The sequence below is a fragment of the Fukomys damarensis genome, unplaced genomic scaffold, assembly GCF_012274545.1.
Source record: "Fukomys damarensis isolate Sample0158 unplaced genomic scaffold, DMR_v1.0_HiC HiC_scaffold_28, whole genome shotgun sequence".
Classification (NCBI taxonomy): domain Eukaryota; kingdom Metazoa; phylum Chordata; class Mammalia; order Rodentia; family Bathyergidae; genus Fukomys; species Fukomys damarensis.
Window position 1 is genome coordinate 38,021,792 of NW_022900940.1, and position 20,689 is coordinate 38,042,480.

Sequence of the window (20,689 nt, forward strand, 5' to 3'; positions counted from 1 at the left end):
ACCATTTTATTTTGTTTTTATAAATTGAATAACTGTAGAAACCTCAGATAATTAGGGTTCTGTTTGCTTTGTGACTTTCTTACTCGCTTAGCATAGAGTACTCAAAGTTCATCCATGTTGTAGAATGTAAGAGAACTTTGTAATGCTGAATGATACTTCATTGTATAGTAAATACCGCAACTTTTTCATTCATTTGTACAGACAGGTTGCTTCCTTCCACCTTTGAGTTTCTGTAAATGTTGCTGCTATAACAGGTGTCCAAGTAGATCTTTGAGACCTTACTTTTAGTTCTCCAGGGTATATACCGGAAGTGAAATTGCTAGATGATGATAGTAATTCCATTTAAAATTTTTTGAATAAAGGCCATACACTGTTTTCTATAGCAGCTGTACCATTTTACATTTCAACCAGTAGTAGTATACAAAGGTTGCAATTTCTGCAAAACTTCCATTTTAATCATTTCGAAGCATGTATTTCAGTAGCACTGAGCAAATCCACAATGCCATACATGGACCATCACCATGCACTTCACATAATGTGGGTAATCTGGTGTTTTATTTAACATAAAGCCCAAGCTGGGCGTGGTGGCACATGCCTGTAATCCCAGCACTCGGGAGGCTGATGCAGGAGGATCGCTGTGAGATCGAGACCAGCCTGGGCTACATAGTGAGTTCCAGGTCAGTCTCAACTACATAGTGAGACCCTGTCTCAAAAACAAACAACAAAAAAAAACATAACATAAAGCCCAAAACTAACTGGCAGAAACTAGTGTAATGTTAGGATTTTCTTAAGACATTTTGAGTTTGAGACTACTGAACTAGAGTGGTTTAAACAATATTATTTCCTAATTTATGGCCAATGAAATTGGTCTTTGTTTCTAACTTACTATCATATCCCCAGGAGCCAGTAGTTTTTTGATCCACTAGTTTTGACAAGGTCAAGTGGTAACGAAGTTAAAGAAAAGCTTAAGTGCAGTAGTGTGTAGTGTATGTATGCCAGTAGTCGTCCCGGCTTTTCAGAAGGTCGAGGCAGGATCAAATGATCCCAAAAGTTTAAGACCATCCTGGGCAATGATGTAGCCAGATTCTACTCCTCTGCCATGAAAAATTTCTAAAAACAGGAAGGGCTGAAGGGACCTATTACCCAACATAGATACTACCTTGTTACTTTATGAAAAGCATTTGCATATATAAAATGCTCAATATTGCCAGTCACTGGGAAAATGCCAATCAACACCACATTAAGATACCATTTAAAACATCTGTTGGCAAGGAAGTGGAGAAATCAACAACCTTATACAGTGTTTGTGGGAATGTAAAATTGTACAGTTGTTTTGGCAGATAGTTTGGTAGTTCCTCAAAATGCTGCAAAGAGTACCTACTCACCAATTCTCTATCCCAAGAGAACTGCAACTATCTATGAGTATTAATTCCATGAACTCATGAACTAACAAAATGTGGGATAAATTATTCAACAACAAAAAGGAATCAAAATATTGATAAAGAGAATTTATACTACATGAAGGACAGCATGGCTGAAGTCAGAGAAGCCAGACATAAAAAAAGGTCACATATGGCAGTGTTTCATTTACACAAAATATCCAGAATAGGCAACTATTCCAAGACAGAATAAGAACTAGAGAAGAGGAAATAGAAAATGGCTAATGGGTTACTAAGTTTCTTCTGAGTGATGAAAGGTTCTAGAACTGATTGTGGTTATAGCTGCACAAGTATAAATAATCCTAAACTGAATTTTACCCTTTAAAAGTGTAAATTTCATGGTGATTTGTATCTCAAAACTTAAGAAAAATCAAAAACAGATGCCTTTACTTTCTTAAAAACTTCAAATTTAACTTTCAGATTTTAAGTGGACCATCATGCTAGTTGCTTTTTTACTTTAATTTCAAAATTTAAAATTAATCAGAATTACTACATGAATACCTGTTTGCACACCAGTATCCTTTTTGGGAGAAGTCGTAGTAGAACTGATAAATGTGTTTGTTTTACCACCAGCTTCATCAGAGTCATATCTTGAATTCGAAATGTTAGTAGAAGCATTATATTCCACATGTACCTTATCAACTGGCAAGGAGAAATACATTATCTCAAAACAGCACTTCAGGATTATCAGTAAAAGAAATTAGGTATAGGGAGCTGGGGATACGGCTAACTGTCTAGCACACATGATAGACCTAGGTTCAGTTCTCAGCACTGCAAAAAAAATTTTAAAAAAAATTCTGTATAGTAGTAAGTAAACCCAACTCAATTTAATCAGCTTGAACACTACTACAACAAACATTTAGAAAGATTAGCGCATAAATTTTCCTGCAAAAAGTTACTTGTATTCTTATTCACTAAATTTAGGGAGATAACTTAGTAATTAGTCAAGTGAGAACAAAGCACCTTTTACCTGTGTCACACAATAACTGTACTGTGAAAAATATAACAACATTCTACTTTTAAGGCAATTTCTACTTGTTTTAAAAGTTAGATTCGTTTAAGATCTGAAATACTTTTAAAAAAATTTACTTACCAAATGCATTCAGGTGCCTTATTCGTAATAAAAATAGGTAAATATTTAAAATCATCTTCAAAAAGTATCACAAATAAAATTCTGGTTAATTACTTACCACCAAGATTTTTAACCAATCGGGAGGTGTCATGTCCCTTTTGAGCCAATTCTTGGATTCTTTGTTCTTGTTTCAGTCTCTGAGCCAGCTCCTGTGCTCTCTTCATTGTCTGGAATAGCTCATGTGTCTTGAGAGTCATGATTTCCTATCAGTATTGACATGTACCAAGTTATTAAAACAACTATCAAACCTCTTACAGGATTGACTAGTCTCAGTAGTATGTTCTAACCTTTTCCAGTATGTCAGGTACTGTCTAAATTGAAGTTTTAAGAGTTAATGGGTCCCTTCTGGAGCTTACCTTTATTTTTTGAGACAGGGTCTTGTGTTGCCAGGGTGGGCTTTAACTTATGACCCTTGGCCTCCCCAGTACCTGGGATTACAGGTGTGTGCCATCATTCCTGGCTGAAACTTACATTTTAATAATCACAAATATAAGAACTATTTTTATCAATTTAAAAGTTACCCATAATTTTTTGAAAGTTTCAAAAAGTGATGGCCAGTCTCATAATTCTATTAAGATTACAAGTAAATGATAAAAGGCAAAACACAAGTGTTTATGGTCACTTACAATGTAAGCAAATGATACTTTGGTTTTCTCCTAGATGTAGATATTGGGATATATATATATATTCCAATAAACTGGAACCTGGACCCTATCCACTTTTGCCAGTCAATTTTGGAGTGCAGGGTACAAAGTAGGAAAAGGCAAAAAGTGTATTTTGGGTTTTTCTGGGTTGTTTGTTTTTGTTTCTGTGGTACAGGATACTGAACCTAGGGCCTTCATGCTGAGCTACATCTTATTTTTTTAGTTGAGAGAATTTCTTGCTAAATCACCCTGCCTAAACTCAAACTTTGTGATCCTCCTGCTTCACCCACAGACTGCTGGCACTATAGGCATGTGCCTCCACACCCGTGTTCTACTCTTTTAAACCTTTAAATTGCTGGCGATTGAATGTCAGTGCTCTTTATCAGGCTAGCTCAAACATGGCATTTATACCACCCAAATCTACCCTTTCTGAATCACTAAGTAAAGGGGTTCTCTTGGCCAACCAGATATATATTCCAATTAAAAAGGCTGTTACTTAGCACAGGGGAAATCACTAACACAGCCATGAACTGTATTACCAATTCCAGTCACTCTGCAAAAATATGTTTCAGGGCTGGACGTGGTGGAACACACTTATAATCCTAGCATTCTGACAGGCTGAGGGAGCAGGATCACAAGTTCAAGCCCGACTTAGCAATACCCTATCCCAAAATAAAAAAGGCTAGGGATGTAGCTCAATGTGAAGGTCTTGGGTTCAATTTCCACTTCAGTCAGAAACAAAAGGATTTTATAGGCGGATATAGATAGAAAGGCCAATCACTTCTCTTAAGCTATAATAATCACGCTCAGAAATAAAGCATAAATCTAGCATCTAGGATATCAAAAGCATGAGGTAACTTTTAATTGCTGCTATAAATGACCTTGACCTCCCACTTACCAGAAAGAAAAAGCCAAAGCAATACAGCATTTGAGAACTGTATCATGGGAAATAATAAAATTTTCTCAAGCTCCTTCAGACCCAGCTTTAATGCCTCCACACATAGCTTCCAAATTTCAAACTGCATAAAAATGTTGAACTTCTAATTGCTCTCCAAAGTGCATTTTTATTCTGAAATGTTAACAGTTAAAATATAAAGACCTACTTCCTTTTGTTTTTGCTTTAGTATGTCTTCTTCATACTGTTTCTGCATCTCTTCTTGTTCTCTTGCCAAGCGATGTTCCTCCTCTTGTTCTTCCTTCTTTCTTTTCTCTTCCTCCAATTGTTTCCTCCTGCGTTTCTCTTCTACCTGAGCAGTGATTGCTTTCTAGACATAATCACATAAATCACTGCCACAAAAATCTATGAAACATTTGTTTTGGTGACTCAGAATAAAGTTTTACCAGTACTGTATAGAGGAAATACTACGTATGACTAAAGTTTAAAATAATCAAATTTTGTAATGTATTTCTTCCCTTCTTCAAGTTCTACATGCTTTTTTTGCTTCAATCCCAGGAAGGCTACTAGGATAGGAAAACTGACAAATATTCTAATTAGCATAATGTCTGGTAAATGACAAATGGTCTATGATGAACTGTTCAACAAATGAAATAAAAGTGCAAGTTATGCCGAATTGCTCATGTATTAAAAGCTACAGTTACAGAATTATTCAGGTTGGCACATGCCTATTGTCCCAACTACCTTGGAAGTTGAAGTGGGAGGCTCACTTGAGCCCGGAATCTAGAAGACATCACCTGCGCAACATAGCAAGTCCTCTCCATCTCAAGAAACGAAAGAAAATTTTGATTTAAGAAGAAAAACAAGGCCAAATAGTTGGGAGAGCGTTGGCCTGAAGAGAACAAAAAAAAAAGGCAACAAAAAGTAATTTAGATATTTAAGTGTCTTTAGTATTAGACTAAAATTGGGAGAGTTTCAATCTTAGGTGTTTATATTACTTTCTGGATTTCTTAATCATAATTCTGCTTCTAATCCCTTTCAATTAATCATTAACCTGAACAGAACACTGAGGAAAGAAAATGATGAAAAAATACCTAACATTAGCTGGGCATGGTGGCACATGCCTGTAATTCCATCACTTGGAAGGCTTAGGCAGAATAAATTCTGAGTTCAAGGCCAGAGTGGGCTACATAGTGAGTTCAAGATCAGCGTGAACAAATACTGAGACCCTGTCTCAAAAAACAAAACAAAAAATATGCTAATACAATAAAAAACAGTACAGATTCTAAAACAGTCCTCATTTAATGACCAAATCCATTTCCTGTGACTAGGTCATTAAAATTAATTGGTTGCTAAATGAGGAATTGTATTCATAACAAAGCAATGGTCAACAGAAGCTTCAACTTCATTACTTTACTTTTGGGGGGGGCATAACTCTTACATGTAGAATTGTAATGTGTAAAAATACAAAACTATAGTACTATACAATCAGTAAAAATTACAATACTATAAAACAAGGTGTACTGTACCAACAGTGGGGTGGGTGGTGTTAAGTCCAAACAGTATAGCTCGGTTTTAAGTCTGAAAAGTCATTAACTAGGTAGGTTGTCAACTAAGTAGGTCACTGAGGAGTATCTGTATACCTCTTCCCCCCGCCACACACCCTTTTAAAAATCTTTTAAAAAATTTTTATTTTGAGACATGGTCCTGCTAAGTCAAGTCATTAATTTGCCCAGGCTGGGCTTGACTTTATAATCCTCTTGCTTGAGTGCTTGTATTACAGACATGTACCACCATGCCTGATTTATAGCTTATATATGGAGACTTACTGCAAGGTGGGCAGCTCTAATATATATCTGGTTCTTTGCATAAACTTAATTGTAATATGTCAGTTGGGACAGGGATTGGATTCTTATAGGATGGAACAGGGCCTCTACAATAAAATTATATCAGTATTTTAATTTTCGTCTGCTTAGGTATGTGTTGGCCATGAGTATTACTTACTAAGGCAAAGATCAATGTTATACTGTGTAATACCTGGTGTTCTAACTGTTTTTGTCGCCGTCTGTCCCGTTCTTCAATCTGTGCTGGGTCCAACAGAGCAGTCATAGAACGGAGAAAGCTGACAAGATATATTAAATATTTAGAACTCCAAAAAAGCTTCCTGTAGAAACATCTACTAATCATTTCTATTTCAAAGAAAAATACCAAACCTGTAGCCAATTAGACATATTAACAGACCTATTAAAACACACGCAGTGTGTTGAAAATCAATAAATAGCTGAAGAATGAACTTACTTTGTTTTCTGACCGTTTGCCACAGCTACGTCCCTAACAGGCTTTGCTACCTGCTCCGCCTCTGATGGTTCACGCTGGCTTCCAGTTGTAGGTGTAGAAACACTGCCAACATCAACCAGCTCCCGAGTATCAGGAGAGACACTGAAGTATTCAGGTTGTTTGTGCGTTGGGTGAGACTGACAGGACAGCTGAGACTGAGAACCCGGGTGGCTCTTTAATGAATCAAAATGCACTGCCCATCTGTCATGTTCTTCACCCTAATTGTGCCAGACAGAATTGCTAAGAAATTTTCCAATTATTCATGTAGAATCCTAGATGACAAACATGATTTTTAAATGTCACCACTAAGCAGAATAAGAATCATAAAAATTAAAACTATTGTATTCATTTCCTTGTATATTTGGACAACTACCTTAGAAAATGTAAGAAATTCAAAGAGTCAAGAAATTTCTTTAAAAATTATAAGAAATACATAAAATCACACTAAATAATTCGATGAAAACAGGTCAGTGGCAAATGTAGAATTTAAATACTCTGATCTAGTCATTTCAGAATATCTGTAAGCTTGTATGCTCAAAGACTGAAATTAATTTTTCCTTTATAACCACAAAACCTGTGGGTTTTTTTGTTTGTTTGTTTTTTTGGGTGGGTGGGGGTACTGGGGAATCGAACTCGGGACCTTGTGCTTGTGTGGCAGGTGCTGGAACCACTGTGCTAAATCCCCAGCCCTCTGTTACCTTTGAATATATAAATCTTTCCTCTCTTCCTCTGCTGTCATCTTCTATTTGTTCACTCAACTCCAGCAAGACTGCTTCCTAAACAACTATCACACCAACTGAAGTTCAATTCTCTTTTTCTAGCTACTTTATTACCGGAAAATTTGCCAGTCATTTAAATTGATTTATCCTAGTAAGGCATTTATTTCTAGAAAAACTTCAAAGCATTTTACTTTACTATTAAGATACATTCTGATTCTAAGAGCCATATTTTAAACATAACTCAGTAGAGGAATATGACATCCAAATATAAGGAAAAGAAGTATTTAATTTTCTTTCCATTTGAAATCTGTAAAAATGAAGGTTTGGAAGTTAATAGTCAGTGGCAACTTTGAAAAGACAGCAAAAGCTTCCTCACTCAAGACACCATACACCTTCCCACTTTGACAACCTGGCAGCAGAAAAGGCCTGGGTCATGAGGGTCCAGGGCATAGAAAAGGATCTTGCAAAATGAACAGCAAAACAAGAATGGAAATCACCTTTAAAAATTACTTTAGGAGTAATTTAGGAGTACAGCCATTTTTTGTTTGTTTGAGACAGGTTCTCACTAATGTAGTTGAGACTGACCTGAACTCACTGTGTAGTCCAAGCAGGTCTCAAACTCACAGCGATCCTCCTGCTTCAGCCTCCCAAGTGCTGGGATTACAGGTGTGCACCACCACGCCCGGCTAGAAGTATGGCCATTTTGACAATATTCTGCCTATCCAGGAGCAGGGAACATCTTCCCGTGTTCTGATGTTCTCTTCAATCTCCTTTTTTCAGAGTACTGTAGTTTTCTTTGTATAGGTCTTTTGCTTCTGTGATTAGGTTAATTCCTAGGTTTTTCATTTGTCTTGAAACTACTGTGAATGGTATCATTTTCATAATTTCATTCTCATCCCGTTTGTTGCTGGTGTACATAAATGCTAATGATTTTTGTGTGTTAATCTTATATCCTGCTACACTGCTGAAATTCATTATTAATTCTAAGAGTTTTTCGTGGGGTTCTTTGGATCTTCTATGCAGAGTTATGTCATCAACAAATCTGACTTCTTCCTTCCTTGTATTTCTTTTCTTTCTCCTAATTGCTCTGTTTTAAGTACTATATTGAACAGAAGAGGTGATAGTGGACATCCTTGTCTTATTCCTGGTTTTAGGGGGAATGCTTTTAGTGTTTTCCCATTTAGCACAAAAATTGTCACATAAAGCTTTTATCATATTCAGGTCCGGCCTTTCTATACCTGTTTTCTTCACAGTTTTTATCATAAAGGGGTGTTGGATTTTATCAAAAGCCTTTTCTGCATCTACTAATATGGTAATATGATTTTTGATCTAGTCTCTGCTTATATGATGCATTACATTTATGGACTTATGATGAACCACCTATCCTTGCATCTCTGGGATGAAACCTAGTTGACCAAGATGTATGACCTTTTTGATAATGTGCTGCATTCTATTTGCTAACATCTTAGGGAGGATTTTTGCATCTATGTTCATTAAGGAGACTGGCCTATAGTTTTCTTTTTTTTTTTTAGTTGGGTCTCTAGTTTAGGGATCAGGATGATACTAGCTTCCACAAATGAGTTTGGGAGCATCCCATCTCTTTGTTTCTTTGAAGAACTTGAGGAGTGTGACAGTTAACTGACTGGGTCAACTTGAGTAAGAAACACCCAACGGAATTGGCTGAGCATAATTCTGCGTGTGGAAGACCCACCCTAACGAGGATTGCCACCAGAATGGTATAAAAGGGAAACAAAAAAGGCAGGCTTGCTTTTTTTTTTGAGGTCTCACATGTAGTTGAGACTGACCTGGAACTCACTGTGTAGCCCAGGCTGGTCTCGAACTCACAGTGATCTTCCTGCCTCAGCCTCCCGAGTGCTGGGATTACATGCTCTTTTTTTTTTTTGAGGAACCTGTCTTTGCCTTATCTTGGATGTTGTCTCCTAGCTTCCAGTGGACACTCTTCAGCCTCTAGCACAGACCATTTAGCCTCCTGATACACACTCGCACTGGACACTAGTGAGCTCCAGGTCTTTGAATGGATCCTTCATATCTCTATCACACAGAAAGACCTTTTGCACCCTTCCACAGCTCTGTGGGCAGCCATTACAAGCCAATCTTTTAAGTTCTTCTATATTTGTATATCTTCCATTAAATCTTTTGCTCTATGAGCACTGACTGATACAGATTTTGGTACCAAGAGTGGGGTTGTTACACTGGCTGTATCTGTGTAGTTCGGGAGCCTTAGGAATTGATTTGTGGAAAGAGTGTGGAAGGTTCTGGAGATGACAGGTAAAGCAGCAGCCCTGGAATGGCGTAAGCTGAACTTGATGAGAGATACTGATCAGAACTCAAGACCAGAATGCTGATGGAAATGCTGCCAGTAATGACCAAGTTCAGGAGGTTTCTGCTGGGAAGGACTGCATTGGCTGTTGGACTCCAGATCACGTGTGTTAGGCTTTGGCAGAAAATTTGTCTGCATTTTGCACATGTGCAGAGACTGCTGGAGACGGTGGGTGGTGGACTAATGAATCTTGCAGAGTAAATTTCAAGGCAGTCTCATGTTGAGGTGGTGGCATGGCTACTGTTCAGGGCCTTTGGCCAGATGATGTGTTGAGAAGGAGCAGAGAACCTGGTTGCTAAGAAAGAACAGGACAATGGAAAAGATGGCCTGGGGACATCACAAAAAACAGCATGTCTCTAGCTTTTGCAGTCTCACTGTTGCAAGGTGAAGTAATTGCTGTGGCAAGAGAGCCCCAGAGTGCCATGTTCTAAAATGGCAGCCGTCGAGAGAATTTGTTCTTAAGGATTGGGTTCAGACTGCTCAATGATCCAGGTACTTGACCCTTACACTCAAGAGAAAAAGAAGCCTGGCTGTTGGTGGCAGACCCTGGAATTGATGTTAGGTGCATGAAGAATATGTGAGTTGTGGGGTCAGGAAGGTTTCCACACAGATTTCAGAAGGCCTGGGAGGCCAGGCAGTGTGCCCCTGAGAAGGCAGGGGTTGTGTGTGAAGATGTGAGTGTGAAACCAAAACTACAGTTGAGACCCCAAAAGTTTGGAGTAACCAGCATCATAGACTGTCTGAGGAAAGCTGCAACGAGTGAGCAAAGCTGGCCCAGGAGAGAAGCCATGGGGGTGGAGCCATTCGGGGCCTTTGAAATTCACATCTTGCCACACATTGCATCCGATGCTGGACATGGAATTATGGGACTTAATGTTTGCTTTGCTGGATTTTGGACTTGCTTCCTACCCATCTCTTTGTACCTTTTGGAGTGGTAATGTTTTATCTTTTTCCAATCTGTGTTGGAATTGTTTAACTTTCTTTTCATTTTTACAGAGGCTTCCAACTAAGAATTTGCCTTGGGGCCTTTAGACTTTAGAATTAGCAACGCTGAAACTGTTAGGACTTTGGCAACTTTTGGAGATAGACTAAATGCTTTTCGCATAAAGGGATATTGATGAGTCTTTGGAGAGCCAGGGGCACAATGTTATGTCTTATGTCTAAATGTTCCCCCAAACCTTATGTGGTCACAGGTGGAGTTTTTCGGAGGTGGCAGGATCTAGGATGTGTGACACCGGGATTGGTGGCACCTCCCAAAGGGCAGGAAGCCTAGAAGGGATAAAAGGGAGTGAGCGGGTCTGCTGCTGCTACTTCGCTTCTGCGATGCCCTCTGCCATGCCACTGCCTTGGAGCCAGCCAACTATGAACAGAAACCTATACAAACTGTAACTTGGGCATCAGGTATTTTGTCTCAGCAATGAGAAAAGTGAGACAAGGTCTGCTGGTGGTGTAACCCCCTTAAAGGTTTTGTAAAATTCTGCAGTGAACCCATCAGGTCCTGGGCTTATATCTTTATTACTGTGTCAATTTTGTTGCTTACTATTGAGTCTTAAGTATATTTATGTCTCCTTGGGAAGTTTGGTGGTTTGAATATGTCTAGGAATCCGTCCATTTCTTCAAAATTTGCTAATCTGTTAGAATTTTCAAAGTAGTTATTCTAGATTTCCACAGTGTCTGTGTAATTTCACCTTTTTCATTTCTAATCGCATTGATGTCTTTTCTTGCTTTCTCTTGGTAAGCTTGGTCTTGGTAAGCTTGGCTAAGTGATTATGTATTTTATTTATTCTTTGAAAGAACCAGCTTTTGGATTCAGTGATTTTAAAAACTTTTTTTAGTGTCAATTTCAGTGATTTCCACTTTACAATTTCTCCCCTTAATTTTGTCCTAGGGCTGGTTTATTGTTGTTTCTCCAATGTCTTAGGATTTCTCATAAGGTTGTCTATTTGAGCTGTTCTCCTAATTTAAACACTGATTGTGGTGAATTTTCCTCTTAGAACTGCTTTCATAGTGTCCCAGACATTTCCACAAGTTGTACTGTCATTGTCATTAATTTCCAGAAGTTCATTTATTTGGTACTACGGACCGAACTCAGGTCCTTGTGCTTGTGAGGCAGGTGACAGCACCACTGAGCTAAATCCCCAGCCTTCCAGAATTTAATGTAAACATTATATGCTATAACATGAGCTAAGATTAATAATATCACTAGGAATGACAAATAGGATGGGGAATTGGAGGGGGAGGGAGGGAGAGGGAAGGGATTAAAAAAACAAAAGAAACAAACTGTAGTGTGTACATGTAACCACTCCCCAAGATGGGTGTAAACTACATACACTGCAAACATGTATTAATAATAAACAAATAAATAAAATATATTTTAAAACCCTCTGGGACTAGAAGACCTTTACAGGCTTACATACCGTTAAAAATCCCAATTTGTTACATGTTTTGTAATAAGCCATCTTCTCAGCCATGCCTATTCCAAATGTTTCACTGCCAAATTCTAAACATTGGGTTGACTGCTTTTTAAGGATTTTTTTTTGTTTTTGATTTTTGAGTTTTAAAATCCACATTTGTGATATAAGTCCTTTATCCCTTTTTCCCTCTCTTTACAATCTTCACAGTAATATTCAAAGAGAAAACCTTTTGATTAGGTCATCCATCAGTTCCTTTTCCATGGGTCAATTTTTCATTGCTGTGCTAGTGACGTGTGTGTATTAATCTCAACTGAGCCATCTTGAGTAAAGTTATTTCCATAAATATGAACATCACTATGTATGTTAATCCTAGATTGCATTCCTTAAGTAGACTCAACTGATTCTGATCATAATTTTTCTATTTCTTGTCAGATTTTCATATCAAAAATATTTTGTCAGCTTAGATATCAGGTTTACTTACTAACCTCAAACAGCCTGGGAAGTTTTCTTTTCTACCTCAGTTGTTAGGAAGAATACAACAATACATGGATCTGGGCCTGGGGTTTACTTCCAGGTTTGTTTGTTCTTTCGTTTTTTTATGGATTCAATTTCTTTACCAAACACATTACCATTCTAACTCACCACTTCTCCCCAAGTTTTAATGTTTTTCCAATAATTAGCCATTTTTCATCATATCTCTAATATCAGCAGCAATTCTTAATATCCTCATACTACTTTTTGTTTTTTTTGGTAGTAGAGATTGAACTCAGGACCTTGTGCTTGCAAAGCCGGCGGTGTAACCACTGAGCTAAATAAACCCCTGGTTCCATACACTCTTTAGTGATACCTGTAAATATATGCCAGGTTCGTGAGGGTTTTACAAGTTAAGTAACTTTTCAAAGAACTTCTGGCTTTAATTCTTAACCACCCTACATGTTTCCAATTTTAATAATATCCACTCTGATCTTCCCTCTGGGTTTAATTTTCGTTTTTATTTCTCTACCTTCTGTAGATGAATACTTAGATCACTGTCTTACTTTTTAAGATATCCATTTAAGGATATAAATTTAAGCATAGGAAACACATTTTGACAGATATTTTCATTATCACTTGATAAAATATTTTCGGTATGTTTTTCTGTTATTCAGAAATACACTGTTCATATATATTTGGGAATATTCTGATCACTGTTACTGATATGAAGCTTAACTCCCTGGTAATAACAAAGTCAGTTTAATTTGAACCTGTGAAATCTGTTGAAACTTTTATGGCCTAGCATGTAGCACATAGCTCATTTTTACTTCTAACATTTTATCAGATTCCTTATGTTTTATATAAATGACAATTACACTTTCATTTTTTTCTAATTTTAGTATATTTCTAGCACATTGTAATTTTAATGCTTTAAATGTGTCTTGCTACACTGGTTAGAACCAATACAAACAGTAAAATTATGTGGGCATCTTACCTAACTTCTCGTTTTAAATGGAATATTTCTTAGATTTCTCATTTAGGATGACCTCTTTTTAAATTAGAAAATATTCAGGGGTGCCGGGGATTTACCTCAGTGGTGCTGCCGCATGTCTCACAATCACAAGGCCCCAAGTTCGATGCCTGGTACCAAAATTAAAAAAAAAAAAAAAAAAAAAAGAAACGCCCGCAAGTAAGCGAAAGCATTTTACTACTTACCCTCCTGAGGCTCAGTAACAAAGCCGCCAAAGACTTCATCTTGGTATCTGAAGATATCATTATGAACATAGAATTTATTTGCGACAGAGCCCTGCAATGCCAAAAAGTTTTCATTTCAAAAAAAAAAAAAAAAAAAAAAAAAAAAATTCAGGGCCAGGGATTTATTTCAGCAGCACCACACCTGCCCGCTGCCATTCAACTACAAATTCCTTCAGTTTTAATTTCCTGTGGCCTTTTCATTAAAGAACTGTTGTTCAATTTTATTCACTGCTTTTTCTAAAAGCAGTATCAAAATGGTACACTATATTTTTTTAGTCAAGCAAAGAAACTTCTAGAGTTGTTTTAATGAAAACTATAAAAATAAGTTAATAAGTAGCTAATGAAAGATGAAAAGCATTAATGAAAAAGAATATGGTACTGTAGAAGTGGCAACATGCCAGAGACAGGATACAGAAAAAAGGTGAAGCTTATTAGGGAATGGTAACTTCTAATACTATTGAAGGACACTAAAAAGACGCCACATGGATAATCAGAGAAGTGGTTAAAAATCCACACACTACTCAGGAGACCCAGGTGATCTCATTGGAACCCACAAGTTCCAGACTAGCCTGGGCAACATGTAATATCCTACATCCCCTCTCCACAGCAGCATCACAACTTATAGAAGGGTAAATTTGGAGCAAACACGTAGATTCTTAAGACATGTGTATTATAAGCCTGCCAATAATGTTTTCAAAGATTTAAAAACTGATGGTCAATTTCATAATTCTATTAAGATTATGATAAAAGGTAAAATACAGTGTTTATGTTCACTTGCAATGTAAGCAAATGCTACTTTGATTTTCTCATGTATATACAGTTATCAGCATATTCAAAGAAATTGGAACTCATACCCTAGCTACTTTTACTAGCCAATTTTAGAGTGAAAAATACCAAGCAGGAAAAGGCAAAAGGGTAGGTGGGGAGAGCAAACTTTATGGTTTGGTTTGGTTTGCAGTACTGGGAACTGAACCTAGGACCTTCACACTGACTAAATCCCAGCCATTTTTATTTTGAGAGAGGATCATGCTTCCCCTGGGTTCAAACTTGTGATCCTCCTGCTTTAGCCTCCTTATGATGCTGGGATTACAGACCTGCACTACCACTTGTAATGCATTGTACTGGTTGAATATCTCTATCTGAAATGCTTGGGGACCAGAAGTGTTTCAGATTTGATTTGGGGTATTTGTTTATAAGACATTTTGGAGGACCCAATTAGGCCACGGTGTTAAATTTCCAACATCAGCATCACCTCATTAGATTACTGCATTATTTTCAAAATATACTTGTTAACATATAAATATTCACAAGGCCAGGAGGGCATGTACATGTAAAAAACAAGTGTTAATAACTTTTTCAAATTTAAGGAGCTACATAATACAATCAGTAAAAGATACTTTGTAATTAAAAGTTAAGAGAAAGTAGAATCACTACTTTAAGGAAAACAGGTCATAGAGAAATCAACTACTAGAAGGTTTAAATATTCAAAGTAATGACAGTTAGAACTTACCTCTAAAAACTCACTAGCTTTATGTAACGAAGGCCCATCAGCCTGGGCCACCATAACCTGACAAGGAGACTGTGACACATCTGAAGAACCGGCAGAAGTCTAAAAAAAAAATAAAAAACAAGGGTGCCTTTTCTCTACCTAAAATTAAAGATACAAAACTTAAACATCACAAGGGCCGGTGATTTAGCTCAGTGGTTCCGCAGATGCCTCGCAAGCATAAGGTTCCAAGTTCGATCCCCGGAACGAAACAAAACAAAAAACCAAAACTAAACATCACCAAAGCACTACCGAAAAGATAGTTGATATAGCAACCACGAGCATGTATGTATCAGCTTCACTGTGTCAATGGTATCACATGGTTAGCGGCAGAGTTTTATGCCATTTTAAAAACTGCAACTCTCCTATATAAGACCCTAAAGAACATGCTAGGGGCCTCTACACTTACCTACTAACATGGGAAAACAAGTTATAGAATGCAAATAGACATTAGTTCAGATCATAATTAAATATAAAATACTATTATTAAAACACTGTATGAACAGTTTTGTTTTCTGCAATACTGAGGATCAAACCAGGGTCTTCATACCGAACTACATCTTCAGCCCTTTTTAAATTTTTTTATCTTTTTTATTTTAATTAGTGTCATACAGAATGCCTTTTTAAATATTTTCTCACTCTTTTTTTTTTTGAAACAGGGTCTCACTTAAGTAGCTGTGGCTGGGCTTGAACTTGCAGTCCTCCCGCTTCACTCAGCCTCCTAGACCACTGGGATCACAGTCCTGTGCTACCATGCCAAGCTGTAGGGATTTCTGTTTTGTTTTAGTAATTGAGCTTTTAAAATGAGCTTTGTACTGTGGCTATTCTAGCACAGCGGTGGCAAACTATGGCACACGTCACAGTGGGCTGCTCTTACCATCGAAAGCTTTAAAAGGTTTGTCATCACTGTCTAGCATTTTAAAAACTGTAAATAACATGTCTTTTGTTAAGACAGGTTAAGACATCAGACAAAACACTTGACTTCAATACACTTACCCTAAAGTAGTCAAGAAGTTTTTCCCATGTCATTTTGTCATTTTCAGATTTTTTCCAAGAATTATTCTGTTTTTCTGAAGCTTCTTTTTCTTTCTTCTTTAAAGCAACCTGTTCATCTGTAAATAATGTCCTTTTTTAAAAAATGTACAAAACTGTAAGAAAAGAATCACGTAAACAAATCGTGACCTTCTTAAAGAGTGCAGATTTCAACATAGATTTAATAAAAATTGTTTTTTTTAGGGATTTTAACTCAGAAAGTAGAGAAGAATTTGGGATATGAAATAAAACAATAAAAACCAAATTTAAATACAGCACAAATGGACATAAGAACTTTAACACGGTTATCAGTATGGAATAATTTTTCAGAATAACTTAAGTTTATATTAATTATGGTGATACTCTATTTTCCTATTCACTCATCAGTTATCACTAAAACAATTAAAAACGTAGATCTCTGAAGGCAGAGAACACTAGGGTTGATTTCAGGTTCAAACGCTTCCAAACTATGTGACTGTGGGAAAACTGCTTGTTAACCTGTCTGAACCTTAGTTTTTTCTGCAAAACAAGAACAATTGTGCCTATTGGTCTCCCACAAAGTAAATATGTTGGTCATTATTTTCATAATTTTTGAAAAAAAACTTACATCTAACAGATAGAATGAAAAGTAAGTCTCAAATCATCAACAGTTCCTTAAATACAAAATTCAAAGATGTATATACATTTAAATTCCAAGACAATGAAAATGTGACTTAAAGAGATGCCCTTCTAATACTACCACAAATTTAATTTCTTCCTCCCTCTATTATCCTGACTTCTAATATCAATTCATTCCTTCCTTCTGTTGCTCATTTGTTTTTCTAAACCATCCTCTCTCCCATCAGAGTTAGTAACTTTCCAGTTGCAAGGAGGCTAAGGCTGTCTCATGCTTTTTAGTATATCTATTCTCAAGAGGTATAAATGCTAAGCCATGTTTTCCAAATTGTGATATCCAGACCTTAAGTCTAGTCTAACAAACAATGGGTGTTCTTAGTTATTAACAAAGTTTCATGATTCTAATACAACGTATACATTTTTCTGTTATTAGAGTCTCAAGCTGTTATGACTTACGTGTAGATGTCCCCCCAAAGCCTAATGTTGTTATAGCAGGGGCTTTCCAACGGTGCCTGGATCTAGTGTGTGATACCAGGATTAAGTATGGGATGCCAGGATCGAGGCTGATTATGACTTTAGTTCACTGATCGGTTTGGCATAGTTGTGTGTGGATAACAGGAAGGCCCACTCTGAGTGTGCTGGCACCACCCAAAGGGCTGATGGCCTAGGTGGATATAAAAGGACAGGGAGAAGGCAGGCCTGCTGCTGCTGCTTCACTACTTTGCTGCCTTCTGCCAGCCATGAACTGTTTCTCCTCTGTGATGCCCCTCTGCTGTGCCACCCTGCCTTGGAGGTAGCCAACCATGAACTGAAATCTCTACAAACTGTAAACTACAATAAACCTCTTCTCCTTTAACTTTGCGTGTCAAGTATTTTGTCTAAGCAAAGAGAAAATTAAGACACAGGCGGACAGCAATAAGCTTGTTTCAGTTATTAAGTCAGTTATTTTTAAATAAAACTATCCATAAATCTATAGGATTTCTGTAACAGAAAGCATAAACGTTGAAAGTTTAAGAAACTTTGCTTGTGTTACAGTGGCTCCAGAAGAGCACACCAGTAACATTAATGCTTTGAGGACATACCACACAGTACCAAACAAGACACAACTAAAAGCAAAGTGAAACCATAGAGCTTATGCGTTTACAGAGAAGTATTCTAGTCAAATGTAATAAAAGCCATTTGATAATACAGTAAAAGATTTTATTTCCTTCTCACTATATAACCTTTAAACAAAACAATAAAAGGTACAAAAATTACATACCTAGATCTTTCTTCCACTGGGCTTTTTTTGCTTCCAATAAACTTCTATCACGTTCCCTTTCACCAAGAGTACTGAAAATGTCAGCTGGTTTCCATTCATTCTCTCTGAAGTAAAACACAAAAAGAAATAACAAATTTTATCATACGTTTCTGTATGACTAACTACAAAGTATTAACAAGCTTTTAAACAGCTCTGAGTCTTTAGAGCAAATATTTCACATGCAAGAAAAAGCAAAACCATACCCCAACATGACCCCATAACCAGGAGATAAGAGTTACATACGTGATGATTTTCTCCTGAGACTGTTTCGATGCCTCCTGGATTTTATTAACGACAGGTTTATTTTCATTTGGGTCACATGAAACAGCATCAGTTTTCTGGAGTAATCCTATAATGTTCTCTTTCTTGGGCTGACCAGGAATACTGTTTAAATGCAGCCTATCTGGACCTAAGAAGTAAAATGCATGTTTTAAAATAGTAAATTGCATCTATTGCAGTGCCTTTCTTGGCACACTGCTATACAATTTAAATAGTTTTATACATTTCCTGATTTAATTATCACAACAATCTGTGAAGCAGCTGTCAAAAAGAAAAAAGAAAACTGAGGCCCAAAGATTAAATGGCTTGTTCATAGCCATAGCCATTGAATTTCTTATATCAAATAAGAAAAAAGCAACAATGGAAAAATAAACCATTTATTCTTATAATAGTTTTACTTATATAAATTATAATACAAATCACAACCTAAACAGAAATGCAAATAGCTTATTACTTTGACCTTATTTTTCTCATCTAGCTGTGAAATCAGTGGCAAACCCTTTTTTTCCATAAACTATTGTCTCTGCCCCAGCTGCTAAACCAAGTGATTTTACTAAGAGCTCGTAAGCTGGATCAAAAATTCTCCTAAGTGCTCCTGCATCATATCACACCTAATACGCGAGTCAGTACATGATTAGGTAAAGCATATAGTTTTCTACTTATTTTTGGCAATACTGCAGACTGAACCTAGGGCTGCTGCCAGCTCTCCACCACTAAGCTACGGCTCCATCCCCATCCTTTTTTAATTAATTTATCTTTTCACTTTACTTTGAGATGCTTATTTGCCCACACTGGCCTCCCATCACCTCGCGTAGCTGGGATTACAGGTGTGCACCTTTAGGCTCAACTTCAAAATGTGTTTAACTTTGTTGATATCATCTATCATTACGCCCAATAAATTGTTCTCTAAATTAGCATTTCTAGCCTGAAGGACAAACAAGCTCCCTCATTTACAAAGAATAATCTAGACTATGAGAGGGTAAAGGATTTTTACTGTGAAAATTGTGGAAGTGTATAGGAATTACCTGGCCCTCAAACCAGCTCTGCAGCCTCTCCACAGGAAATGTTAATTTTACTTTTATTTCAATGTTTCCTAATAAAACTTTAATGACATTTCTACTGCCTTCATATTCAGCTTTATGGCTCGAGGCTGAATTAGCTTTTAAAACATAATACAGTGTCCTACTTTGTGAAACAAAACATTTAACACTCTATTACTGCTTCTGTGAATAAGTCTGTGTCTTACATAGGTTAAAGAACAATATTTCTAGGTATCTTCCCAAAAAGAGTTAAAGATATTTACAGCAGCACAATTCTTACTAGCTAAATCTTGGAAGCAGCCTGTATGCCAATCAAAACATGAATGGATAAAGAAAATGTGTTTTTTATATAACAACAGATACTACTCTGCCAAAAAGAATAAAGGAATCATTTGTAGGAAAATAGATGCACAGTGAGACCATAATGTTAAGTAAAATAAATCAGACAAGTTTATAAAACATCACATGGTTTCTCTTTATATGAGAAACCTAAAATATAAAGAGCAAAATAATAGATAACAGGAAATAGGGAGGTAGATCTTTTGCAAATGGGGAGAGGATCAAGAGATGGAGGGAGGAGGGCCGGGAATTTAGCTCAGTGGTTCCACCCGCCTCACAAGTGCACAGTCCTGAGTTCTATCCCTGGTGCAAAAAAAAAAAAAAAGATGGAGGAGCAGAAGAAGGGATGGATAAAGACCTAAAATGTACCCCATGAGGAATGTAATCATGAACCACAAGCACGTACTAATGAGAAATAAAAATTGGAAAAAAAGCCACCACCACCACCAATCCTCAGCATGAATTGAGGGATAGGAAGAGCAAATACGGGGGTCAGGAAAGCAATGTTTTTCAGCAACTCACATTCAGTCCTCATATTGAGTCCCTTAATTTTCACTAGAAATACCTAGAGGGATTTTAAAAAACACTTTTCTATGGTTATTTTACGTATAAATAAAGCCTCTTAAATTCTAAAATAAGCACAAGAGTTTTCCGTACTAACTTATCTGCTGAAAGGCACAGAAACCAAATTTCTTAGGTCTACAATGCATAAAAATAGTATTTTGGGCACGAACCTTAAAATACAGCATATTACAACTATAAAAGTAATTTGGGATATTACAGAAAAAGTCTTCTAAAATAGTAATTATTTTAAAAGATTGCCACATTAAAATTTAAGAGAATTAGATTTGGCCGGGCATGGTGGCACACTCCTGTAATCCCAGCACTC

At 36.9% G+C, this 20,689-nt stretch overlaps 1 protein-coding gene across 7 annotated transcripts in view; it reads right to left on the reverse strand.

The window, feature by feature from the left end:
• Positions 1–20,689, reverse strand: part of Ccdc66 (coiled-coil domain containing 66) — a 36,856-nt gene that overhangs the window by 5,606 nt on the left and 10,561 nt on the right. For 5 of the 7 annotated variants that reach the window (XM_010612704.3, XM_010612708.3, XM_010612702.3 and 2 more), the window contains 10 exons: positions 18,386–18,551; positions 18,104–18,207; positions 16,192–16,307; positions 15,160–15,258; positions 13,485–13,535; positions 6,409–6,665; positions 6,148–6,232; positions 4,319–4,480; positions 2,630–2,774; positions 1,941–2,081 (listed from right to left, as the gene is read on the reverse strand). In XM_010612704.3, coding sequence (XP_010611006.1) covers positions 1,941–2,081; positions 2,630–2,774; positions 4,319–4,480; positions 6,148–6,232; positions 6,409–6,665; positions 13,485–13,535; positions 15,160–15,258; positions 16,192–16,307; positions 18,104–18,207; positions 18,386–18,551 — 1,326 coding nt within the window. The remainder of the gene's footprint in view (positions 1–1,940; positions 2,082–2,629; positions 2,775–4,318; positions 4,481–6,147; positions 6,233–6,408; positions 6,666–13,484; positions 13,536–15,159; positions 15,259–16,191; positions 16,308–18,103; positions 18,208–18,385; positions 18,552–20,689) is intronic. The other 2 variants (XM_010612707.3, XM_010612703.3) reach the window with 2 other exon arrangements.